Raw genomic sequence first — 19,913 nt, 5'->3', positions numbered from 1 at the left:
CAAATGGTGGCATTTTTGCATCGTTGGATGGCATTATATACAACGCACCTTGGGGTTCGACCTAGACAGCATAGAGATAGACAAGAACGGTTTGTTTTTTACATCTTGCAATGGGAACAACGGCTTGTCACAATACACGGGTACTCATTACAGCAGAGAAAAATGGGAGAAATTTGTTATCAATTATGGTGTCGGAACACCTGCTTATATCGTCCATGCATACTTTATCTAGCCGAGTTGATCTTGTCAACTAGGTATCTTCATTTTCCTTGCCCTATTCTTTTTCCTTTTTTCATGTTGAATCCCCATCAACGCCAAAAACAAAACACCTCTTTTTACTCTCTACCATCCTCGTCCAGCAAGCTTCTCCTCAGGCTTCATGCTATCGCAGTTAATTCCCACCATAGCCTCGCCAAGCCCCGTGCTAGTCTCAGCCAGCACCTTGGCATCCTTGTAGTGTGTAGTCGCACGCACGATGGCCTTGGCCCGCTTCGCAGGGTCGCCCGACTTGAAAATACCGCTTCCCACAAAGACTCCGTCGCAGCCGAGCTGCATCATGAGCGCGGCGTCAGCGGGCGTGGCGACTCCGCCGGCGGCGAAGTTGACGACGGGCAGACGGCCTAGCTCTGCGGTCTGGCGGAGGAGTTCGGCGTCGACTTCGAGCTCGCGGGCGAGTTCGCGGATGCGGATGACGCCGCCCTCTGCGAGCGCGGCCTTGGCTTGTGCGATCTGCTTGTTGACTGTCTTCATGTGTCGCACGGCCTCGACGACATCACCGGTGCCAGCCTCGCCCTTTGTTCGGATCATAGCAGCGCCCTCTGCAATTCGTCGCAGCGCCTCACCGAGGTTTCTGCACCCACAAACAAACGGAACACCAAAAGTGCTCTTCTCAACGTGGCTCTCGTCATCAGCGGGTGTGAGGACCTCAGACTCGTCGATGTAGTCGACACCAAGAGCCTCGAGGATCTGACACTCGACAAAGTGACCGATGCGGGCCTTTGCCATGACGGGGATGGTGACGGCTTCTTGGATCTGCTTGATCATGGCGGGGTCTGACATGCGGGCTACGCCGCCGTCTTTGCGGATGTCGGCGGGGACTCGCTCGAGGGCCATGACGGCGCAGGCGCCGGCTTCTTCGGCGATGCGGGCCTGCTCAGCGTTTGTGACGTCCATGATGACGCCGCCCTTGAGCATCTGGGCGAGGCCGGCCTTGACGGTGAAGGAGGACTTGGCCTCGCCATTGGAGGCGGCACCAGTGTTGGAGGAGTCGTTGGTCATGGTGAAGTTGGGGTGTGAAGTAAAAAGACAAGGTGGCGGGGGTATGAAGGTATGGTTTGAGTTGGGGAGTTGGAGTGAAAAAGAGAGGGGAACGGGTAATTATAGGTCTTTTCCCAGAGAGTCAATGACTAGAAAGGGTATTACTCAAAGAAGAAGTTGACAAGAACAAATCTTAGAGTTTCTCCTAGTCTGACTGTTAGTCAAACTGACTGTGCTGTGCTGCATGTACAGTACCTCCGGCCCTCCGCCTCCGCCTCCGCACCCGGTATACGGCGCCGTGAGTGCGGAGTCAAAAAAGGGTCCAACTCACACCAATTTATTCTACTACAGCCGCGGCCTCCGAATATGCAGGTCTAATGCGCCATAGCCACTGTAAAAGACCCCGGCGTCGAGCTCCGGCCCATCTTTAAGCGCGCCCTACAGCGACAGTAATTGGATGATTCGTTGACATGTGCCGATGTTTAGAGGCGGCAATTGTCGGGAAGACGAGGCTCAAAGTGGTACTCATGCACTGAGTGAGGAGTATCCAAAGAGGGGGATATGCATACATTGTTCTAGATTCTTGTGATATCATGGATGGAATCATTTGGTCGATCGTAGATAATGTCTCATCTCATCTCATCTCACTCACCATCTCACGCATCTCTTATCTTGCATGCGTTTGCCACGATAAGCCATCTTCTCTCTACTTACTGTAACTGTTGTCTGCTCATAATTTGTTCTCTCAGCCTTTCTAGACTCCAATACCAGTACTAGTAAGTACCTGACTCAACATAGTTCAACCACCCTCCTCAACTCTTAATTTCTTAGCCCATAGAACGAACAATCGGGGTAGTCCGGAGGTACTCTCGCCCTAGCGGCTCCGTCATGCATGCAGCCTTCATGCACCTCTAATGCACGTCTTTATCCCTTTTGGGTCACTCCGGTACCCATCACCAGAATCTGGGGAACCATTTTACTATCTCGTATGTCACTTGCGAGTGACTAAGGTTTTTTGCCTTCGGTGAAAGGCTCCGAGTTTAAACTGTCCCGTTATCGCTCCTTGTCTTTTATCATCTTACAATTCTCTGGCAAGTCATTAGTTGGTGAGACATCCAAGTCAAGATGATCAGTCTTACGGTCGGTGTCTTGGCCCTTCAGGGTGGTTTTGCTGAGCATGTCGATCTTGTGAGAAAGGCGGCTGAGTATCTTTCTTCTACGGAAGGTATTTCCAAGACGAAATTTCACTGTATTGAAGTTCGCACAAAGGAAGAACTCGATCAGTGTGGTGCTCTTATCATTCCTGGTGGCGAGAGTACAACCATCTCTTTCGTCGCCGCTCAATCTGGTCTCCTCGAGCCATTGAGAGATTTCGTCAAGTAAGCGATCCCCGTCGCATAATTTGATACAAATACTAACATGAATCAGAGTCCAGAAGAGGCCAGTCTGGGGAACATGCGCCGGTCTTATCCTCCTATCAGACGAGGCAAATGCCACCAAGAAAGGTGGTCAAGAACTCATCGGCGGTCTCGCCGTCCGCGTTCACCGCAACCACTTTGGTCGTCAAATGGAGAGTTTCGAGTCAGGAATGAACCTCCCCTTCTTGAACGACAACAAACCCTTCCCTGGAGTGTTCATCCGCGCGCCTGTCGTGGAAGAGGTTATCGGCTCATCTGACGATGGACGACCACCGGTTGAAGTCCTGGCCAAGTTACCAGGTCGAGTAGATAAGATGAAGTCTGGCATATCACAAGCCAATACCAAGGACGATTCAGGAGATATCGTTGCTGTTAGACAGGGGAATATTCTGGGAACAAGCTTTCACCCCGAATTGACGAAGGACGAGAGGATACACGTGTGGTGGTTGAAGGAGATTCTCAACCAGCAATAGACACAGCGACATAGACGGCGTTTTGGGAAAATAGAATTATTACTTATTATTCAGGGGTATCAACCGCTTATTTACTATGTTTTTATACCTTGCCCATAGCTGCATCATACCCAGGCGGCGGTGGTGAATGCGTTCGAGCTGGTCCTCCCTGTGAAGAAGATCCAAAGCCCAAAATCTGCAGAATCTCAAGATCGCCCATCGACTGCGCCAACTCCGCCGGTGAAATACATCCCCCAACATTCATATCAGCGCCATGTGCTTTCAGAACCCTTATCAACTCCGTATCCCTCCTCGAAATAGCCTGCATCAACGGCGTTCTGCCCTTCTTATCCGCCGCATTAGCATCAGCGCCAGCTTCAAGAAGAAGCTTAGCCTGATCCCTCTTCCCGTTCTCAATAGCGTATAGCAAGAGTGTCTCGCCGCTGCTCATCTTCTTCTTGGTGTTGGAGCCAGCTGCGAGCATCATCTTCACGAGGTCCGTGTTGCCTGTCTCCATTGCGAAGCATATCGCTGCGACGCCCCATGTTCCGTCTGATACATTTGGTGAAGCCCCGTGGTCGAGGAGCATTTTGACGACTCGGACTTTGTCGTTTTGGGAGAGTTTGCTGTCGCGGAGGGCGATCACGAGAATTGGGTGGCCGACGAGATCCTTGGCGCTGGCGTTGGCGCCGTGTTTGAGGAGAAGTTCTGCCATGTCTAGTTTTCTCTTTGCAATAGCGTCTGCTAGCACAGATAATCCACTCAGATTCTTTGAGCTTGCATTTGTGCCACTTTCAAGAAGGAGCTTCATCATATCCATACGGTCCTGGCTCGCTGCAATAGACAACAGCGAATTACCCGAGAGATCGCTAGTATCGGGATTCGCGCCGTGTTGAAGCAGCATCCTAACAAGCTCCAAGTTACCCTTCTTGACAGCCTGTGCGAGAACCGGTCGTCCAGAGGTGTTGGTGGTGTTTGGCTTGGCTCCGTTGTCCAAAAGAAGTTGAATACCCTCCAGGTTCTCACTGTTACATACGTCGACAAAGTATGATTGTCCAGACCAGCTGGCAGCGTTGACGTTCCATGTTCCCTGGTCGATGAGCATCTTTGCAACGCCAATGCTTCCGACTGATGCGGCCAGAAAGACCGGTGGGATCTTCATATCTTTGCCGTTGGTGTCGGCACCAGAGCCGATAAGGAACCGCACAGCGTCTTCTTGGTTGGCCAGGATAGCACAGCCAAGAGGTGAGTTGCCCTCTCCGTTTCGGCCATTGATGTTCGCTCCTTGTGCGAGTAGACCACTCATCTGCTGAACATCACCGCGAAGAGCTGCTTGACAAAGGGCAGTGGATAAAGGATCGGGCTTGGGCCAGAGACCAGCTGTCATGGCCTTGAACGAATGTGTCAAAGAAGACAGACCCTTGGCAAAACCGGAAGATCCACTTGGTGACTCGCAGCCCGGTGATTGAGCTGAAGAAGGCTGTGCTGGTTCATAAGGCGGAGGTTCGATATCGCCAGGAAGAGGCCCTTTACTACTCGATGCATAAGAGTCGTTCTGCGATCCAGTGCAGAGAATATCCTTTGTCTGCGAAGCCTTTTGACAAGCTCTGTTAACATGATCAAAGATCTCTCTTCCACTCTTTGCATCAAGAGCAGAATCCTGATCATCCCGGACTTTGCTAGCACAACATAAATAAACGTTCACACCACACAGCGAGACAAGCACCACTTACATCGACAGCACCTTTGCGTAAAACGCAAATAGTCGTGAAAACGCAACAATAGCATCACTATAGACCACCAAAAACACCTCATCCATCAAAGGCAGCGTCTCGGCCTGCAGTCTCATAACCTGCTTATTCAACACCGTCGCGACAACATCGCACGATCCCAGACTCTGACTTATCGTCGTCTGCAACCGACCCGAAATAGCACTAGCGCTATTCAGCGCAGTCTCGAGAATTCCCACATGCTGATGAAGCTGATACAGCCTCGTCGCAAACGAAGACAATCGCTCGTCGGGGACTTCAAGCGCCGCGTTCAATTCATTGAGCTCTTCGGCGCTGGATAACACGCGGTGAGAAATACTCGAGCCGAGCGAGGTCAGTGAAATAACCGAGAAGCCGTCTCCGTCCATTGTACGTATGTGGGGTAGTAAGAAGATGTTGAAGTGGGGGATTGTCAGATCGACTGAGGAGACAAGCTTCAGTCTATATAACCATGGAACTATTCCCAGTACCTAGTAGGGCTGATAGCGGGAAGACACAAAAAAACGCCTAAGAAGGCTGAAAGTGAAGTCGTGTGCTGATTACGCGGTCTGTTGACTGCGACACGCACGTGTATATCACATCACAGACGAATAGAGAGATAGCTTTGGCTTGGCTGCCTCTTTTTGAGGCTGTAAACTAGATCCTACGGCGAAGCTTGACAGGGATATAAGCTCTTCGGTGATAGGTGCGGAGATGCCGACCTGCCTCATTGATTTGATAGACAATGCAATAGAGCTGTAATAGGTTCTGCTTATTGTTGACGACCTATTTTCTTATTCCTCTCAAAGTGAATCATCGCTTACGCCATCGATTGTTATACCCTGCATATCCACGTTGCTAACCCCAGACTCTGTCGTATCTCGTATTCCTTTGGGCTTTGATTTTACACCCTCGATAGGTTGTCCCTTATCGACCTCTGTCCTGTATATCCACCTTTGCTAACCCCGGAGTCTCTCGTGTGGCTTTGACGTGCCATCGATAGGTTGTTCCTTTGCGTTCTCAGGTTTCCCCGTAAGGAGGAAGAAGAATGCACCGATTGCGAGACCAAGACTTCCCAACATGACGATCTGAGCGCTACTCATCATCAGCTACAACTTCAACTTCTGCCTCTGCATAAACTCACTTGCCGCCCTTGGCCTCGGGCTTTTCTGTAGCTCTTGGTCCAATAGGTTCCTTCTCGTTATGTTGAAGCAAGCTCGTTGTGCGGAAACCTCGCTGGATTGAGAGAGAGGGCCTCAAGGCCATTGAAGATCGAGCAATGCGTGCAGACATGTTGGAGGATGTGTTGTTGAAGTTGAACGTTTTGTTGTTTCACAGAGTTGACAAGATGAGATTGGGTATGACAGAGCAACTCCCTAGGGAAGTATAGATATTGAGCTTATTATTAGGAAGCACAAATTATTGATGACGTTCTAATCGACATGTTTGGCCGCCAAAGGTGAATCAACAGTGGGACTCCTTGATCGTGGCGTCATTGATGCGTACCTGCAATCGACCACTTTCATCATTTCTGCGGAATAACTAGGACATTTTTACTACGAGGCGCACTAATTAAACAGTAGAGCGTTAGGTCAGTGTCGATTTATTTACGAGGTGGCTGAACGAAAAGGCGAAATCAACATCTCACCTCAAGAAATCCGTCATGAGGCTCTATCAGATCATCACAAGTCCCCTCAATATACTCAACAGCTCTGACTTGCCAATCACATCACATAGCTACTGGTACAAGACTCTCAACTCGCTTAATAATTAAAATAAATACGTAAAATTTCCGTTCTATGATGCCCCTAACGTCTATGCCTGCTATTTTCCCAAAAGTTTTCCCTCCCAACCCCCTCCCTCACCCACTCACTCCGAACAGCAAATCATCAGATTCAACTGTCCGTACCTAATATCGCTTGGGTATCAAACATTATTCGTAAAATCCCCATGCACCAGACGCATCTTAACGGGTGGGACCATCGGTAGAAAGGAGGCTTTGTCTTGGTTTGTTGTTTTGTTATAAAAATATGCTTATGATATGATAGATTGGGAGTGTCGGTTCCTGGCGAAAAAGAAAAAAGCAATACGCCTTTTCTGAACCCGTTAAAAAAGGAGTCGAGACGGGTTAGGATGGGATGTTTTCCGGCCGTTCGATAGAAGGGAATCTCTGTTTCGGGCTGAGGCATGTCGCGGGCGACTTTCAGCAACGTGCTCTTTGGCACGTCGCTGGGCCATGGGGTCATAGTGAGCAGCTTCCTCTAGTTTTATGTCCAATACTCAGATATGCTGTATCCAACTACCGCGAAAAGATTCGAAGAGACATATCTACACTTCCTGTAGCAATGACACAGCGGATCTGCACATCTTGAGGTGCCGCCGCCGCCGCTTTCTTGGGAGTGCCCACATCACCATTGGCTTCCTCAGTCGGACCCTTGTCCTTTATAATAGGTGGCGCCCATCTCAGACTTGTAATGAAATGTTCGTGCGCTCCTTCGACGGTCTTGACGCACTTTCCTTCTTGGCTCAGATCCCAGCATCGAATCGTCTTGTCGTCGGATACGGAGAGGAGGAATTTGCCGCTTGGATGGAACACAAGTCCCCGAACCCAGTTGTCATGACCTATCAGGGTCTTGATACAGGTTCCTCGGCCGTCCCATAGCTTGATCGTCTTATCTCGTCCACCTGTCGCCATGAACTCCGCCGTGCTGCTTGCTGGAGGCGCTTTCTTTAAACCGGCCAGAGTAGCCATGTGCGAGTATGCTGCTGGTGGCGCAAAGGTACAGCATTCGACGAAATGCTCGTGGCCAATCATGACGAGCTTGGCTTCGGGATTTGGTACTGAAATATCCCACAGTCTCACTGTTCGATCGTTACCAGTCGATAGCAGGTATTTTCCATCCAGCGACGGAGCGACATCACGAATCCAGTCGACATGTCCTCTTATCGTCTTGACGCAATACCCTGTCGTAACATCCCATATCCTCACTGTAACATCTCGACTAGCGCTCGCAAGCAGATTTCCCGATAACGGCGCCCCAGGAGCTCCAGAGGGTATAAATCGGACAGCGCTCACACTATGGTCGTGGCCGGGTAGTGTGCGAATATTTTGGTACTCGTTCGAGGGATCCCATAGCTTGATGGTTAAATCGGAACTGCAAGACGCAAGCAGCGTATGACCTTTCGGGCCGCCATAGTCGAGATCGAGAACCGCTTTGGTGTGGCCTTTCACCGTCCTTTCAAGCTCGCCAAACTCCCAATCCCAGATCTTGATAGTGGCATCTTCATCTCCAGATGCGATAGACGAAAAGATCGGGTGAAAGGCTACGCAGTTGATGGGCGTTCGATGCGATTGAAGGACGTGTCGTGGAGGACCGGCTGGGAGCCAAGAAGATGGATCTCCTCGTCGGTTAGAGAGAGATGTCGGTGTAGCGCTATTAAGTTCTGTCTGAAGGGCGTGGTTCTGTGCTTCTAGATCCATGATCTACAAATCTCCCTATTAGCAACGCTACGATATGCGCATCTTGCTGCCGTACCTTTTTTTGTAACCGCACGACACTTGTCCATTTCTTCTCCAGCAGGGTCTCGTATTTCTTCGCAGTCGCCGTATCGAAAGCATCCTCCCCAAGACTGAGCTCCGTCCTCATGGCATTGGCGCTTTCCTGCAGGTTATTTGCGGCGAGGTAGGCGATGATGGATTTATGCCTGCAGCAGTGTCAGATGGGCAAATCAAAGCTCCAGAAGCTCCCCTGTACGAACAGCTCCTCTGCCTGCCGGCTCGTCAACGTCCGGCTCATGATGGCGGTTCCGCTCAGGAGAGCACTAGGGATTCCCAAGATCTTTTGTGTCTACTGTAATTTCCAAGAGTTGAGTTATGTTATCGTTGGGTGTTGGGTAAAAAAAGGAGTATGCGAGATCGGGTTTCGTGGAGAAAACGGCGGGGGAGGGGCGGCAGGAAGTTTTGGTGGGAGCTTCGTTCGTTTCGTGACGTGTCTGTGGAGGATGCGCTGAAGAAAGAGATGATTGCTGTGGAATTGTTGACCAATGGGGCGCTTGATTGGGGACCGCTTGGAGGCGGTAAGACGCAGGGGAACAAAGGAAATATCAACAGCTAAGCAGGCTTCATTGAAATGCGCTGCGCAGAGTAACACGGTCTCGCCAGGGGCATCAACATCGGATATCCAAAGAGCGGTGCAGCTAGCCTGAGATGAGCCGCTGCCCAAGGTCACGTGTAGATAAGATAGTCCTACCCTGTATCACTGCATTGACAATCAGAAGACGTAACACATCCGGTAAGAATATATGTTTGAGCCGGGCTAAAGGGGATGATAAACCTTATGATCTAATCCTCTAGGATAAAAAGCAAGCTCCGGCAAGTTGGTCCAAGTTCAAGGGCGTTTTGCACGATTGTTTTGCATCCTTGACTCTAGATGGCAGAAAAGACTCCCACTCAATGATGTCAAAATCTAGCGATAGATTGGTGTTTGTGTAAATACTAATATCTTGTTATTTATGCGCGAATACTAACAAAAAGCTACCAAGAACGACATACATGTATTTAGCTGTAATTCTACATACATATGCCAGTTTGATTCTCAGTTGTGATACAATTCTGAGAGTGTTTGCACCGATGCTATAACCCATAGACCTAGCGCTACTTCTATCTGCTGCATAATGATAAATATAGATACCGGGTTCGTAGGTTGAACAAAGACAAGGAACTGATATGAAATAGCTAAATGAAAAGAATTTATTATCTGATTTCTAGAAATGATTTCAGTCTTCTGGCCATTTCCCACCATTTCCTCATGTTCAGGCGGTGCTTCGTAGTGAACTTATCAGACCGATGCCCGGAAACCATAGGACACTATGTCGCAGACAGTTATAGATCCAACGTCGTTGGATTATACACGAAAATCTCCATCCATAAACTCAATCGTTGCTACCCTGTTCCCTGGAACATACAGGCATGAGTCCCTATTCCCGGGTGGATATAGGTTACATCCATCCATCAAGACATCAGAACTCGCTAAATCCTCCTCCCACATGGCATCCACGATCGAGCGAAGCATTGTTCGGCGCTCAGGCCAAGTGAGGCTTCTACTGTAATTTTCCGAGTTGGATCATCTGGGGAATGTGACAAGCGAACAATCTCCATCTACAAAGTGTATCCATGAGATGAAACATCATGATGAGTTAGTTCATGGTGATGTCGGACTGCCTTGGGGAGACTGAGTAAAGAGCCTGAAACCTTTGCGGAAATGGTCGGCTGTGTGAGCCTTGAGGAATGTTGACGTGGAACCGCATGTTTGATGACTGGATTTTGATCGACTGGGACGATAATATCCATGATCGCGCAAAGTTAATCGTTGGGATGGAAGACAGGAGATCTTGCTCCGGTCAGTGTAGTGATTTCTAGATACAAGGTTGGAGGAACTGGCACTACCTCAAAAGAAAGACTTATTTATTGGGTATTAGATCGAATCGAAAAATACAAACGCCCCTCTAACATCACTGCCTGCTTTTAGTGTCTAGTTTATATAACAATGAATCAACTTCCGTTGACCCGGACTTTCGGTTATGGTGATCGTGTAGTCGTTTGCTGGAACTCTCTATGCACTCTTATGCCCTGCAATATCTCTTCACTACTCGAGTTCCCACCGTCGACTTTGGTGTTGTAGGTCGTAGTAGTGAGCTCAAAACCCTCAACATCAGGTCTTAACTTAGTGTTGACTGGTGCCGATGTCTCTGTGAATTTCGGCCCCTTGATCAAATCGGTAGAGTCGTTGTCATCGGGGAGTCTGTAGAACGCATTCGTCGATGCAGAGCCGTTGGAACTCCTGCCAGCGCCAGTGTTCTCGTGGGACTTGAGGCCCTTTGTTGACTTGTCGCTTGATTTTCTGACATTACTGCGAACTGTTGACGCGAAACTGCTGAGGCCGGTAAATTTGGCGACGAGTCGGAGAACAGGCAACATGGTTGGGAGATTTGCTGAGACGATACCGGCTGACATTTCGATCTCGGTCCATCCTACTGTAGGGGCGAGTGTGTAGCTTGGATCCGTGTTCGTGTAGGTGAAGAGAACGCTGGTTCGATAGGCTGAGGCGAAGACGACGAAAGATCCGATGGCGAAGGCAGCTGTAAGACCAAGCTTTTCAGACTTGCCGAGCTGAAGTTTCCAAATAGGAGGCAGTGGTAGACACAAGATGACAATATCGGTAAAAATAGTCGAAGCGGCGTTGGCGATCCATGTTCCGACTTGGTTGATACAATGGCCAGGGAGATTGGGATACCAGAGTTTGGCAACTGGGATGCAGATGAAGATGAAAAGAAAGGTGATGGTGATGACCCAAGCAAAGACAAAGGTTCCCACGAGCCATGCCATCTTCTTGAAGTAAGGGACGCGGAAGATTCGGTAGTACATGAGCAGAAGACTCAGCTTCGTCCAGCCAAGGTTCCAAGCATAGAGAACTTCAGCGACCACTAGCCATTTTGCCATCATCACGATCTGCGAGGGAGGGACTTTGTCTGCGTGAATGCCCATTCCGTTGGCGTGCATGGCGAAGATGAATCCTACAACGACCAAGTTCCACGACTAAACTGTTAGACTGTGTCATATCTAGCAGGCCATGAGTGTACCTACCATAGAGAATAGAATAACATAGTCATCCCACCAAAGCTTCTGTGCCTTCAAGTGCCGACTATACAACCGAAGGCCACAAGAAACCAACGCCAAAACAGTCATGGAAACAACGACCTCGACAGTCCATGGTTGAATGTTGTGCTTGTCGAAGCCAGGAAGGCCTGGGAGCTGAGACTCGGCCATGATAAAAAAGAATGCTTAAAATGAACAAAAAAGAGAACAAGAGCTAAAACGGGATAAAGGAACGGAGTATTTTTAAAACATAATGTATTGTTCACAGGAGAGTACAGTATCAAGGGAGTGGAACCCATGGTCAGAACTCATCTGACAGATCATATTCCAGCCTAGGTAAAGAAGGATAGAACATGACTTGACTGGAAAAAGCAATGGAACCCAAGGGCCTGGTATCAAGTTGGGCAAGGACTCGACGTCTAGGCTAGAACGTGGTTGTGGATTCATTTCCGCACAGCCGGGAAAAGGTCTTCCACCCTGTCCAACTATCTTGTCATCGGTATCCGTAGACTGACCGACAATGAAGAAGTAAGGCGAGACACAGACGCTATAGTGAGACATTTATTAATGAGTCCATCATGCTATCCTCCGGCTTGTCCAATATCATTCTCTTCATGATACATCCTTTCATGCAGAGTCATGCTTCAGCTCGGATATAAAACTGACAGGGGTTTATGTAAGTGAGCCGACTGGCCGATCACGCAGTGGCGAGCTTACACGATATTTGGATAGATATTTGCTCATAGGGTAGTATTCTTCCTATCTTCCTACAGGGGACTGACTGATTCAGGAACACGCACGACTTCTGATGCATCATATGCACAAGAACTTTTCATGTCGTTTTGTCTCGGGAATAGTCGTTGCTGCGCCGTGGCGTCGGTGGTTTTTTTAATCCCTGTGCCTGTCAACACTCTAATGTATTTCTTCACCAATGAGTTTCAGAATGTGGGGAATGCCGAGGATAAAAAACGTGTGAAACGAACCAAGACCTGCAGAGTGATTCCGCGCGTCAAAGTATGTGATCTCTTGAACCAACATGCATTTTTAGTTGTTGGTGAAAGACTACACAGCAGAATAACCTCGACGGTCCGGCCCGTTTTCTAAACGCTCTGAATGTCTGATCACAGTAGACTCTTCTTAGACTCTTTCTCCATGCGGAACGGCGCCGCCCATCGCACGGAGAAGTATCCCCTTGCGGATCAAGGTCTGGCCACCGACTCAATTCTGCGCATGTCCTAGCCCCCTGATCGTCGCTAGGTACAACACACGTTTCCATCGGTGGGTTGTCGTGAGGAGTACATAGCATAGCCCAGTTCTCTAGCTCTTCTTTCGGAAGCATACCAAGAAATCTACCTCCATACCTTTTCCATTCATCACACCAGGAACAATAACACTGTGCCGTAACTTATCATCTTTTTGCAACAATGGCTGCCAAATCTACTATCAAGGTTCCCCACCTCGGAGGCATCGATGCCGGCTATCGTGTCTCGGGCTCTGGCATCGACTCTAGCAAACCTACCCTTGTGCTCGTCAACTCCATGTGCACCACATCATCTCTCTTTGAAGCACAGTTCTCTGCTCAGGAGCTCACTGGCAAGATCAACCTTCTCGCCATCGAACCCCTCGGCCATGGCGCCACAAGCTCAAAGTCAGAGCACTTCACCTACTGGGACTCAGCCATCATGAACCTCCAGGTCATGGAAGCTCTTGGCGTCGACAAGGCTTTCGCCCTGGGAACAAGCGCTGGCGGCTGGATCGTCGTTCGCATGGCTCTTCTAGCCCCTGAAAAGGTACGTTGCTTCCTCTCAAGAAAGTACAAGTCCACTACTTCGGTAGTGGCCTTTTGTCATACCCGGTTACGTTAAAGCCCCCCTGACTTACACACACCCGTTCCACTACAACAGATCCTTGGCCTTCTCCCGCTTGGCACGTCCATGGACTACGAGTCCGCAGAGTCTCGCGAGAAAGGCTGCTGGGACCCCAAGACTCAGCTTGGCCCCTTCTACGAGAGCTGGCACAGCAATACGCCCACGCCTGACTTTGTCGTCGATGACGTTTGGCGCGGTCTTGTCTCGTCGGTAGGCTTCGGAAGCAACCCGTCTCCTGAAACGCTGGCGTTCTGGGACGAGACGCTCAAGCAGGTCTATCGCGGAGACGAGGGCCGAAAGAAGCTGCGGATCGCCGTTGTCAACCTCTTTGAGAGGGATGGTCTGCTTCTCCGCTTGCGAGACGTCAAGTGCCCCGTTTACTGGCTTCAGGTGAGTGATAAAGTGACCTCCACTGGGTTAAGCGGAGACTAATCATTGTGTTGTTAGGGCACTGCCGATCCTGTGTTTGGCACGACTGTTCCTGCTGAGCATATCAAGCTCTTCACTTCTAGCCCTGAGGCTACGCTTGACTTTGTCGAGGGTGGTGGTCATTACCTGAGCGCTACTAACCCCAAGGAGATTAACGAGGCCATTCTCAAGATGGTGAACAAGTATGCTTAAGATAAGATAGGATAGAACATAGCTCTTGATGAATTGATATCTGCTGCTATGACCCAGGGTTTTCCCCCCCCCAACATCCTCCACTGTTACTCTCATTTGGCTGTTGGTTCTTTCAACAAAATCATCCCCGGACACGGGTTTAACAAGTTTCCCGACGAGTATGGGGCCGGGCACTAGGGTTTACCCAACGGGCGGGACGGCGTCGAACTATGTATGAGTTAGTTAGTGGCTCCATCAAATATCGTTCGAGTTCCTGACAAGAGAACGTATTGAGGCTGAAGCTTACGAGAAGAATTTTCCGATGGACGTCGTATTGAGGTCTCTCTGATTTGTCAATGGTTCATGGTTGAAACAGGGAACAAGTCCCGTGAGCAAAGGTCATTTGTCTCAGTATCGTATTTTGTTATCTGAGTAACCGAGGATGGCTCTAATATAGCAGAGTAACTGCTTATGGTTAAGAAGTTGACCACCGGCCAAGCACGGAAATAATAAAATTTCTCTTCGGCGGGCCCTGAGCTATCAATCGTCGGTTAGATAAAAGGCCAAGCCATCGATGTAACCCTTCAGTCGCATCAAAAGGTCCGATGAGCCTCAAGTCTTGGTCCAAGTCCTATTTTGATAGTCTGTCAGACTAAACGCGCGGATGAGTCTCAAGACTTCCGTCCAGCCTATGAATTCACGCTTGAATGGCTCTGGTTATATGTGAATCCACAGCCTTAATATCATCCGAGGACTTTGGCGGGCACTATTCAGGTTCCGCGGATGGTTTACCCTTCATATCGGCGACATCGGTACGAGTCAGTTGGTGGTGGCTGCAGATCATTGTCAGCCGCTAGCTTTTCGTTGCCTATTGCCACAGCATCATACCTATTTAGTATATAAAATGGCAGCCTCAGTTTTGATGTAACTTGAAGTAGTATTATAATTGCTTATATTGCTTTTCTCGACAGTGAGTGGTAGGGCCAATTGCTTCAGCGAGTCAGTGCACCAGGTAACAACAAAAGAAATGTCGGGAACAAAAATGAAGCAAAAATGAAACCCGTATTTGTGAAAACTAGTGTACAATCAGCAGATGAACCTCCTTGCTGACTCTGCTGATGAAGATTGTTCGGCAATATGCTTAACAAAACCCTTCTTAATTTCACTCAGCTAATAATTTAGGAACCTCAGCTCTTATCCTGGGTTATTTCCCTTTTGACTTATAACCTTGTTATTCTATGTCTGATGATTTGAGATATATCTTTGCCATTCTGAGTCTATACTCTCACTAATAAAATCTTTATAGTCCCCCTGTTTGTATAAAATAAAACATAAGCCTTACTTGCTAGCAAGCTGAGTCTTATGTCTTGTCTGAGATTAAATTCTGTACCTACTGAGATATTGTATCTAAATTGCCTACTGCTATAGCTTTTGCCTGGCCAGGATTGTCTTTCACTACGTCATGGTACAGAATAGGGAGATGAAGGAGATACAACTTGGACTCAAGTTCTTATTCGTGGTCCAACCATCAACATTTTGGAACGGGATATCATCAATGATGGAACTATCATGTAAAGTTATACCAAGGGAATTATCAATAACACGCAGGTTGTCACGTAATCAATCATTCAGTCACATCATTCACTCATCCTCCCGTAAGACATAATAACAGTTTTCTCCTTATGCTCGTCACTCTATTCGTACAAGATACAATTCTCGTCCCCCGGACATTGTTACAGCCGGCTGTCCTTTAGAACGCAATCCATACACCCGAAGAGAAGGAGCCACGAATACTATACTAAAAAGCATCGAAACGAAGGAAGCCGCGTGACCCGCGCTCCAGGTGGTTGATCACTCCAGCTAGAGTGGTGGACACTCTGTGGCACCCTCTGTTAGGGCAGTGGTACAGATCCTGCTGGTGGCGAGGAGAGGCCAGATGCTGGTTCAGACTTGAGAGCTGTCTGAAGGTGTCACCGCAGAGGGAGCACTGGTATCGTCCATAGCGAGCGTTGAAGGCGAGAGCTGTTGCTTGATAGGTTACTGTCTCCTTCCAGATGATGAGTCTGTTGCTCATGGAGCCAGGAGGATCTTGGTGTCTGACTTGCTGGGGGTGAGGGTCGCGGTTCAGAGGTGCATTGGGGCAAGCAGCTTGCTCAAGATGGTGGATAACGCCACTGGCAGCATTGAGCTGCGCCGGGAAGAAGGGGCATGTGAAGTCTCTCTGGTAGCCTGGCACGCTGGAATGGTTCTGTCCCTGCTGTATGGCGTTAGACTGCTACTCAGGTCAGTAGTTGTGGATGTCTAGTTGGCCTGCGGTAAACAAACCTGGTTAGGGACACGGGAGCCTGAGGATCCCTGATAGTGAGAACAAGGAGAGTAATAGGCACACAAGAATGCTTGATGAGATCTCAACTCTGAATACCCACGGAAGCCGCTTCCACAACCGATACATTCCCAGTATGGCGGAATGTGGCCCAGAGCCTCGCAGTGTTGGTCTCGGGAGAATCGTCCCGTGGGGAACTGTCGCTAACAAGTTCCACACGAGTACATATTCGCTTTGGCTAGTCGGTAAGACGGTTTTGAGTGTCTGTTTGCGGAAATGAAGGTAAAGTTTGGAAGATGATACTGGGCGGACGACGAAAGATGGGTGTCGAGAGGAGCGGAGGAGAGGAGTATGCACCAGGAAACGGTTTGCGTGGCGGGGAAATTGAGAAAATATTGGCAAGAATAACTTGATGGGTGGACTTAGGGATGTGTCTCGTCCGATGTTCCCAAGGCTTGCTGTAGTATTGGGTGTTGTGTTCAGTAATTCCCAGTGCAGTTCAGCAGACGGGAGTCTAGCTAGTCTCATGTTAGATACCTTAGACACGTATTATTACCTAAGGCATACAACTGATACAGCATGACATTCTAAACCGACCTCAGATCAATGACCAGTGTCTTCCCGCGTACTGCCGATTACCCAGGCCAAAGCAGAAGACACAAGATACAACAACCCCCCCCCCCCCATGGCAAAGCTATCATCGTATACGTATCAATAATAGTAGCAATACTCTTCTGCACCTGCTGAAACCGCATAATCCTACAACTCTCACTCTCAAGATGATTTATCAGCGCAGCCAACGTCTTGAACTCCTTCCCACACGACCTCTTCACACAATGATACAAACTCTGCTGATGTCTCGGCGACTCAAGATGCTTCTTCAAGCCAAAAAGGGTTGTGTGAAGTTTGTGGCATAGATAGCACTCGAGCGCTTTGGACCAGGGGTTCCACGCTGCAGTTGGGTTGATGACGTACGTCTTCTCGCCGTGCCATGCTAGCTCTCTGTTCGTGATGATACTGCGTCGGTCGCGGTTCTTGATGTAGCGGTAGAGCTTTCTGCGGTCCATGGGGACGCGAGGACATGAACCTCGTTCTAGATGGTGGGATAGACCTGTTGCTGTGTTGCAGGTTGCTCTGCAGAAGGGGCATTTCACTGCTGCTACGCGATGAAGCTTGGAGTTTAAATGCTGAACAGAGTTAGCAACCTCTCTGTTTAATGTTGGATATGAACTTACCATCCGAACGAAATTGGCGTTCATGAACTGACGGTTGCAGTCCGCGCAGTGGAAATGACTCTCAATCTCATGCTCCCTAATCTCAGCCTACGTCACAGCCTTATCGCCGCACAAATGACACTCAGGTGCATTTCGACGCCAACATTGTTCAAGGTTCATGTGCTGACGATGATCATACTCGTCGTCGAAGCAGTCACTACAGCTATCGCACTCAAATGCTGATGAGGCGTGGCCTGTCGCTTGACAATGTTGGTCGCGAGCTTTTCTACCAGCGTAGAAGAGTTTGTCGCAGTCTATGCAGTAGTAGGTCATATCGATCGACGGTTGTGAGCGTTGAGGAGGGTGATTGGTGTTTGTGAGAGTTTGAGGGGCTGGGGAAGTTGTAGTTAATTTAATCTCGGGTGAGCTATAGTCAAGTTTCAGGATAGAGTTTTGGTGGTGACCGTCCAGAACAACAACTGAACATGTCCTCTATCTACAGATTTCTCGCTCGTACTGTTCTGTCGTACATAGTTGTATTCTATTATCAATTATATCTGAGACATTCATGATATGAAGTCGATGTTTGGCCAAGTCAACAAGTCGAGTGTCAAGCAAAACTAAAATAGTTTGGGAATAGTGTCAATCAGGGACCAGACAACTGAGGCTATCACCCTTCAACTGTTTTTTTAGAACACGGATGATCAAGCACGGATTAACCGCAAAGAATTCCATTGATCTTTTTCGATATGCGATAACTGAGAGCATTAACCATTATTCGTAAAAAGGACCCTGTCCACCATGAGGGACAAGTGGTATCATCAAGAAACAAAGCAATCCCTTCCGACTCCATGCTTTTCATAACCCATAACCCATGAGCAAATAACAAACCATCAAGCAATACCGCATTCCTACCCCTCGACAACCATCTCATCCACCATCTTCATAAACCTCTCCCTATACTCCTCCGGATCCGCCGTGATGCTCATCGGTCCCTTATGCGCAACCTTGTTGAAAATCTTGACAATCTTGGTCAACGCCCTCGCCTGAAAAGCATGCTTCGCCCAGAAAAAGTCCAGCACAACACATCGATACGTCCACTTCCCATCCACATCATCAACACCCCTTCGCCAGCGTCCGGCATCAGATTCCACAACTGGAACTTCCATGCCTTGAGGGTATCGTACCAAAAAGAGGGAGTAGTCCACTGCGTTGCGTGAGGCGAGAAGGGCAGAGTCTGCGAAGAGGAGAGATATAAGCTCCTGTTTGGCTTGGTGTGTTACACGGACTTTGTCGGGGAATTCGTCGACGAGGCGCTCTATAACGCTATCTGGAACAAGAGCGCCGTCTGCGATGTCTCGCTCTGGGAAGAAGTAGTCGTTGGGCTTGAGGTCGTACGTCTCCCACTTCTTTCCTTCTTCACCCTTTGGCTTTCCGTAGAGTAGATTCTCCGTGACAATGTGATGTGTCGGCGCTGCACCAATCATACCACCAATACTCGCCTGCGAGGAGACCACCAGATCCGTGATCCTGACGAGCAAACTGTGCGGTTGAAACTTCATATGACCAATATACGGATCCAACAACTCCTTGACAAAGAAATCATGCTCAAAGCGTCTTGGCAGCGATTTGATGAGAAACTTCTCATTCGCCGTCGTGAAGAAAGTAGAACCACTGTACCCTAGATCACCAATAGGTACAAGCTCAGCATTCTCTTCCCCATCTGTCTGAAAAGACTCATGGTATTCATCCTCACTAATCTGCCAGACCTCTTTGCGCAGAGCAAGAAAGTCGATTGAGCGATAGCGCTTTAGGAGCAGACGAAAGAGGCGGAAGAAGGCGATTATGGTCTTGATGATGCCCTTCTTTGACTTGCCGTGGCGTTGGCATATAGCTTTTGCGATAGAGACTGAGATGCGGGATGAACGGATCTTCATGCCTGCGGTTTTTGATGGAGTGAAGAAGGTTTTGGCCAATTTTGAGGCTAGAATTTTTGTGTGTTGTTCGAGAAGCTGTTGATGGAGGGTAGTCAGTCAAGTGAAGATGGTGGAATGAGTGAGTGGTTGGGGGAGGCTGACGTCACTGTATTGTCAGTTGAGGATCGAGATCGAGACTTCAAGTTCCATGTGTTTCCAATTTGTGCAACACGACGTGTTTTACAGAGTCAAAAATAGACAATTTCTCAGCAGAAAAAAAAATATTAATTGTATCAGCGCTGTATATCCCATCCTGTTCATCCCGGTCATTACCGTTCCGTATCTATAGTTCTGTATCTGTGTATGTTTATAAAAAGGAAACCCATCGCTTGCTTTGCGCCAGTCGCTTCAATCCCAATCCCAATCCTAATAACAATCCCAATAACAAAGAAAACAATAACT

At 48.7% G+C, this 19,913-nt stretch overlaps 9 protein-coding genes across 11 annotated transcripts; 2 read left to right on the top strand and 7 right to left on the bottom strand.

Annotated features, from left to right (window-relative positions):
• Positions 1–163: 163 nt before the first annotated feature.
• On the bottom strand, positions 164–1,519 carry FVEG_06021 (pyridoxine biosynthesis protein PDX1). Its single transcript, XM_018894245.1, has one exon. The coding sequence runs from the start codon at positions 1,276–1,278 to the stop codon at positions 343–345; it is 936 nt and encodes a 311-aa protein (XP_018751280.1). The 5' UTR covers positions 1,279–1,519; the 3' UTR covers positions 164–342.
• A 339-nt stretch (positions 1,520–1,858) lies between these two features.
• On the top strand, positions 1,859–3,240 carry FVEG_06020 (glutamine amidotransferase). The gene is made up of 3 exons (XM_018894244.1): positions 1,859–2,033; positions 2,089–2,636; positions 2,686–3,240. Exons 2-3 carry the CDS (start codon positions 2,383–2,385, stop codon positions 3,146–3,148), a joined length of 717 nt encoding a protein of 238 aa, XP_018751279.1. The 5' UTR covers positions 1,859–2,033; positions 2,089–2,382; the 3' UTR covers positions 3,149–3,240.
• FVEG_06019 (hypothetical protein) lies at positions 3,231–5,264 on the bottom strand (the record flags this gene model as incomplete). The annotated part of the gene is made up of 2 exons (XM_018894243.1): positions 3,231–4,806; positions 4,861–5,264. 2 exons carry the CDS (start codon positions 5,262–5,264, stop codon positions 3,231–3,233), a joined length of 1,980 nt encoding a protein of 659 aa, XP_018751278.1.
• Positions 5,265–5,834: 570 nt separating this feature from the next.
• On the bottom strand, positions 5,835–6,168 carry FVEG_06018 (hypothetical protein; the record flags this gene model as incomplete). Its single annotated transcript, XM_018894242.1, has 2 exons — positions 5,835–5,970; positions 6,020–6,168. The coding sequence occupies 2 exons, from the start codon at positions 6,166–6,168 to the stop codon at positions 5,835–5,837; spliced, it is 285 nt and encodes a 94-aa protein (XP_018751277.1).
• Positions 6,169–6,626: 458 nt separating this feature from the next.
• On the bottom strand, positions 6,627–9,040 carry FVEG_06017 (nuclear distribution protein PAC1). Of its 3 annotated transcripts, XM_018894239.1 has the most exons (3): positions 8,635–9,040; positions 8,412–8,580; positions 6,627–8,359 (listed from the first exon to the last, which is right to left on the bottom strand). In XM_018894239.1, exons 1-3 carry the CDS (start codon positions 8,670–8,672, stop codon positions 7,175–7,177), a joined length of 1,392 nt encoding a protein of 463 aa, XP_018751274.1. In that variant the 5' UTR covers positions 8,673–9,040; the 3' UTR covers positions 6,627–7,174. The 3 variants fall into 3 exon arrangements, with proteins under 3 accessions (XP_018751274.1, XP_018751275.1, XP_018751276.1); XM_018894240.1 differs by having other exon boundaries at positions 8,412–9,040; XM_018894241.1 differs by having other exon boundaries at positions 6,627–8,580.
• Positions 9,041–10,243: 1,203 nt separating this feature from the next.
• Positions 10,244–11,790, bottom strand: FVEG_06016 (hypothetical protein). The gene is made up of 2 exons (XM_018894238.1): positions 11,519–11,790; positions 10,244–11,470 (listed from the first exon to the last, which is right to left on the bottom strand). Exons 1-2 carry the CDS (start codon positions 11,699–11,701, stop codon positions 10,454–10,456), a joined length of 1,200 nt encoding a protein of 399 aa, XP_018751273.1. The 5' UTR covers positions 11,702–11,790; the 3' UTR covers positions 10,244–10,453.
• Positions 11,791–12,742: 952 nt separating this feature from the next.
• Positions 12,743–14,185, top strand: FVEG_06015 (microsomal epoxide hydrolase). The gene is made up of 3 exons (XM_018894237.1): positions 12,743–13,320; positions 13,435–13,788; positions 13,846–14,185. Exons 1-3 carry the CDS (start codon positions 12,955–12,957, stop codon positions 14,017–14,019), a joined length of 894 nt encoding a protein of 297 aa, XP_018751272.1. The 5' UTR covers positions 12,743–12,954; the 3' UTR covers positions 14,020–14,185.
• A 1,611-nt stretch (positions 14,186–15,796) lies between these two features.
• Positions 15,797–17,388, bottom strand: FVEG_06014 (hypothetical protein; the record flags this gene model as incomplete). Its single annotated transcript, XM_018894236.1, has 2 exons — positions 15,797–16,273; positions 17,062–17,388. The coding sequence occupies 2 exons, from the start codon at positions 17,386–17,388 to the stop codon at positions 15,797–15,799; spliced, it is 804 nt and encodes a 267-aa protein (XP_018751271.1).
• Positions 17,389–18,446: 1,058 nt separating this feature from the next.
• Positions 18,447–19,472, bottom strand: FVEG_06013 (hypothetical protein; the record flags this gene model as incomplete). Its single annotated transcript, XM_018894235.1, has 1 exon — positions 18,447–19,472. One exon carries the CDS (start codon positions 19,470–19,472, stop codon positions 18,447–18,449), a length of 1,026 nt encoding a protein of 341 aa, XP_018751270.1.
• Between the last annotated feature and the right edge of the window lie 441 nt (positions 19,473–19,913).

This window comes from Fusarium verticillioides, chromosome 2, assembly GCF_000149555.1.
Source record: "Fusarium verticillioides 7600 chromosome 2, whole genome shotgun sequence".
Lineage (NCBI taxonomy): Eukaryota > Fungi > Ascomycota > Sordariomycetes > Hypocreales > Nectriaceae > Fusarium > Fusarium verticillioides.
The sequence above is the reverse complement of the archived record's forward strand: the minus strand, read 5'-3'. Positions and strand labels throughout refer to the sequence as shown.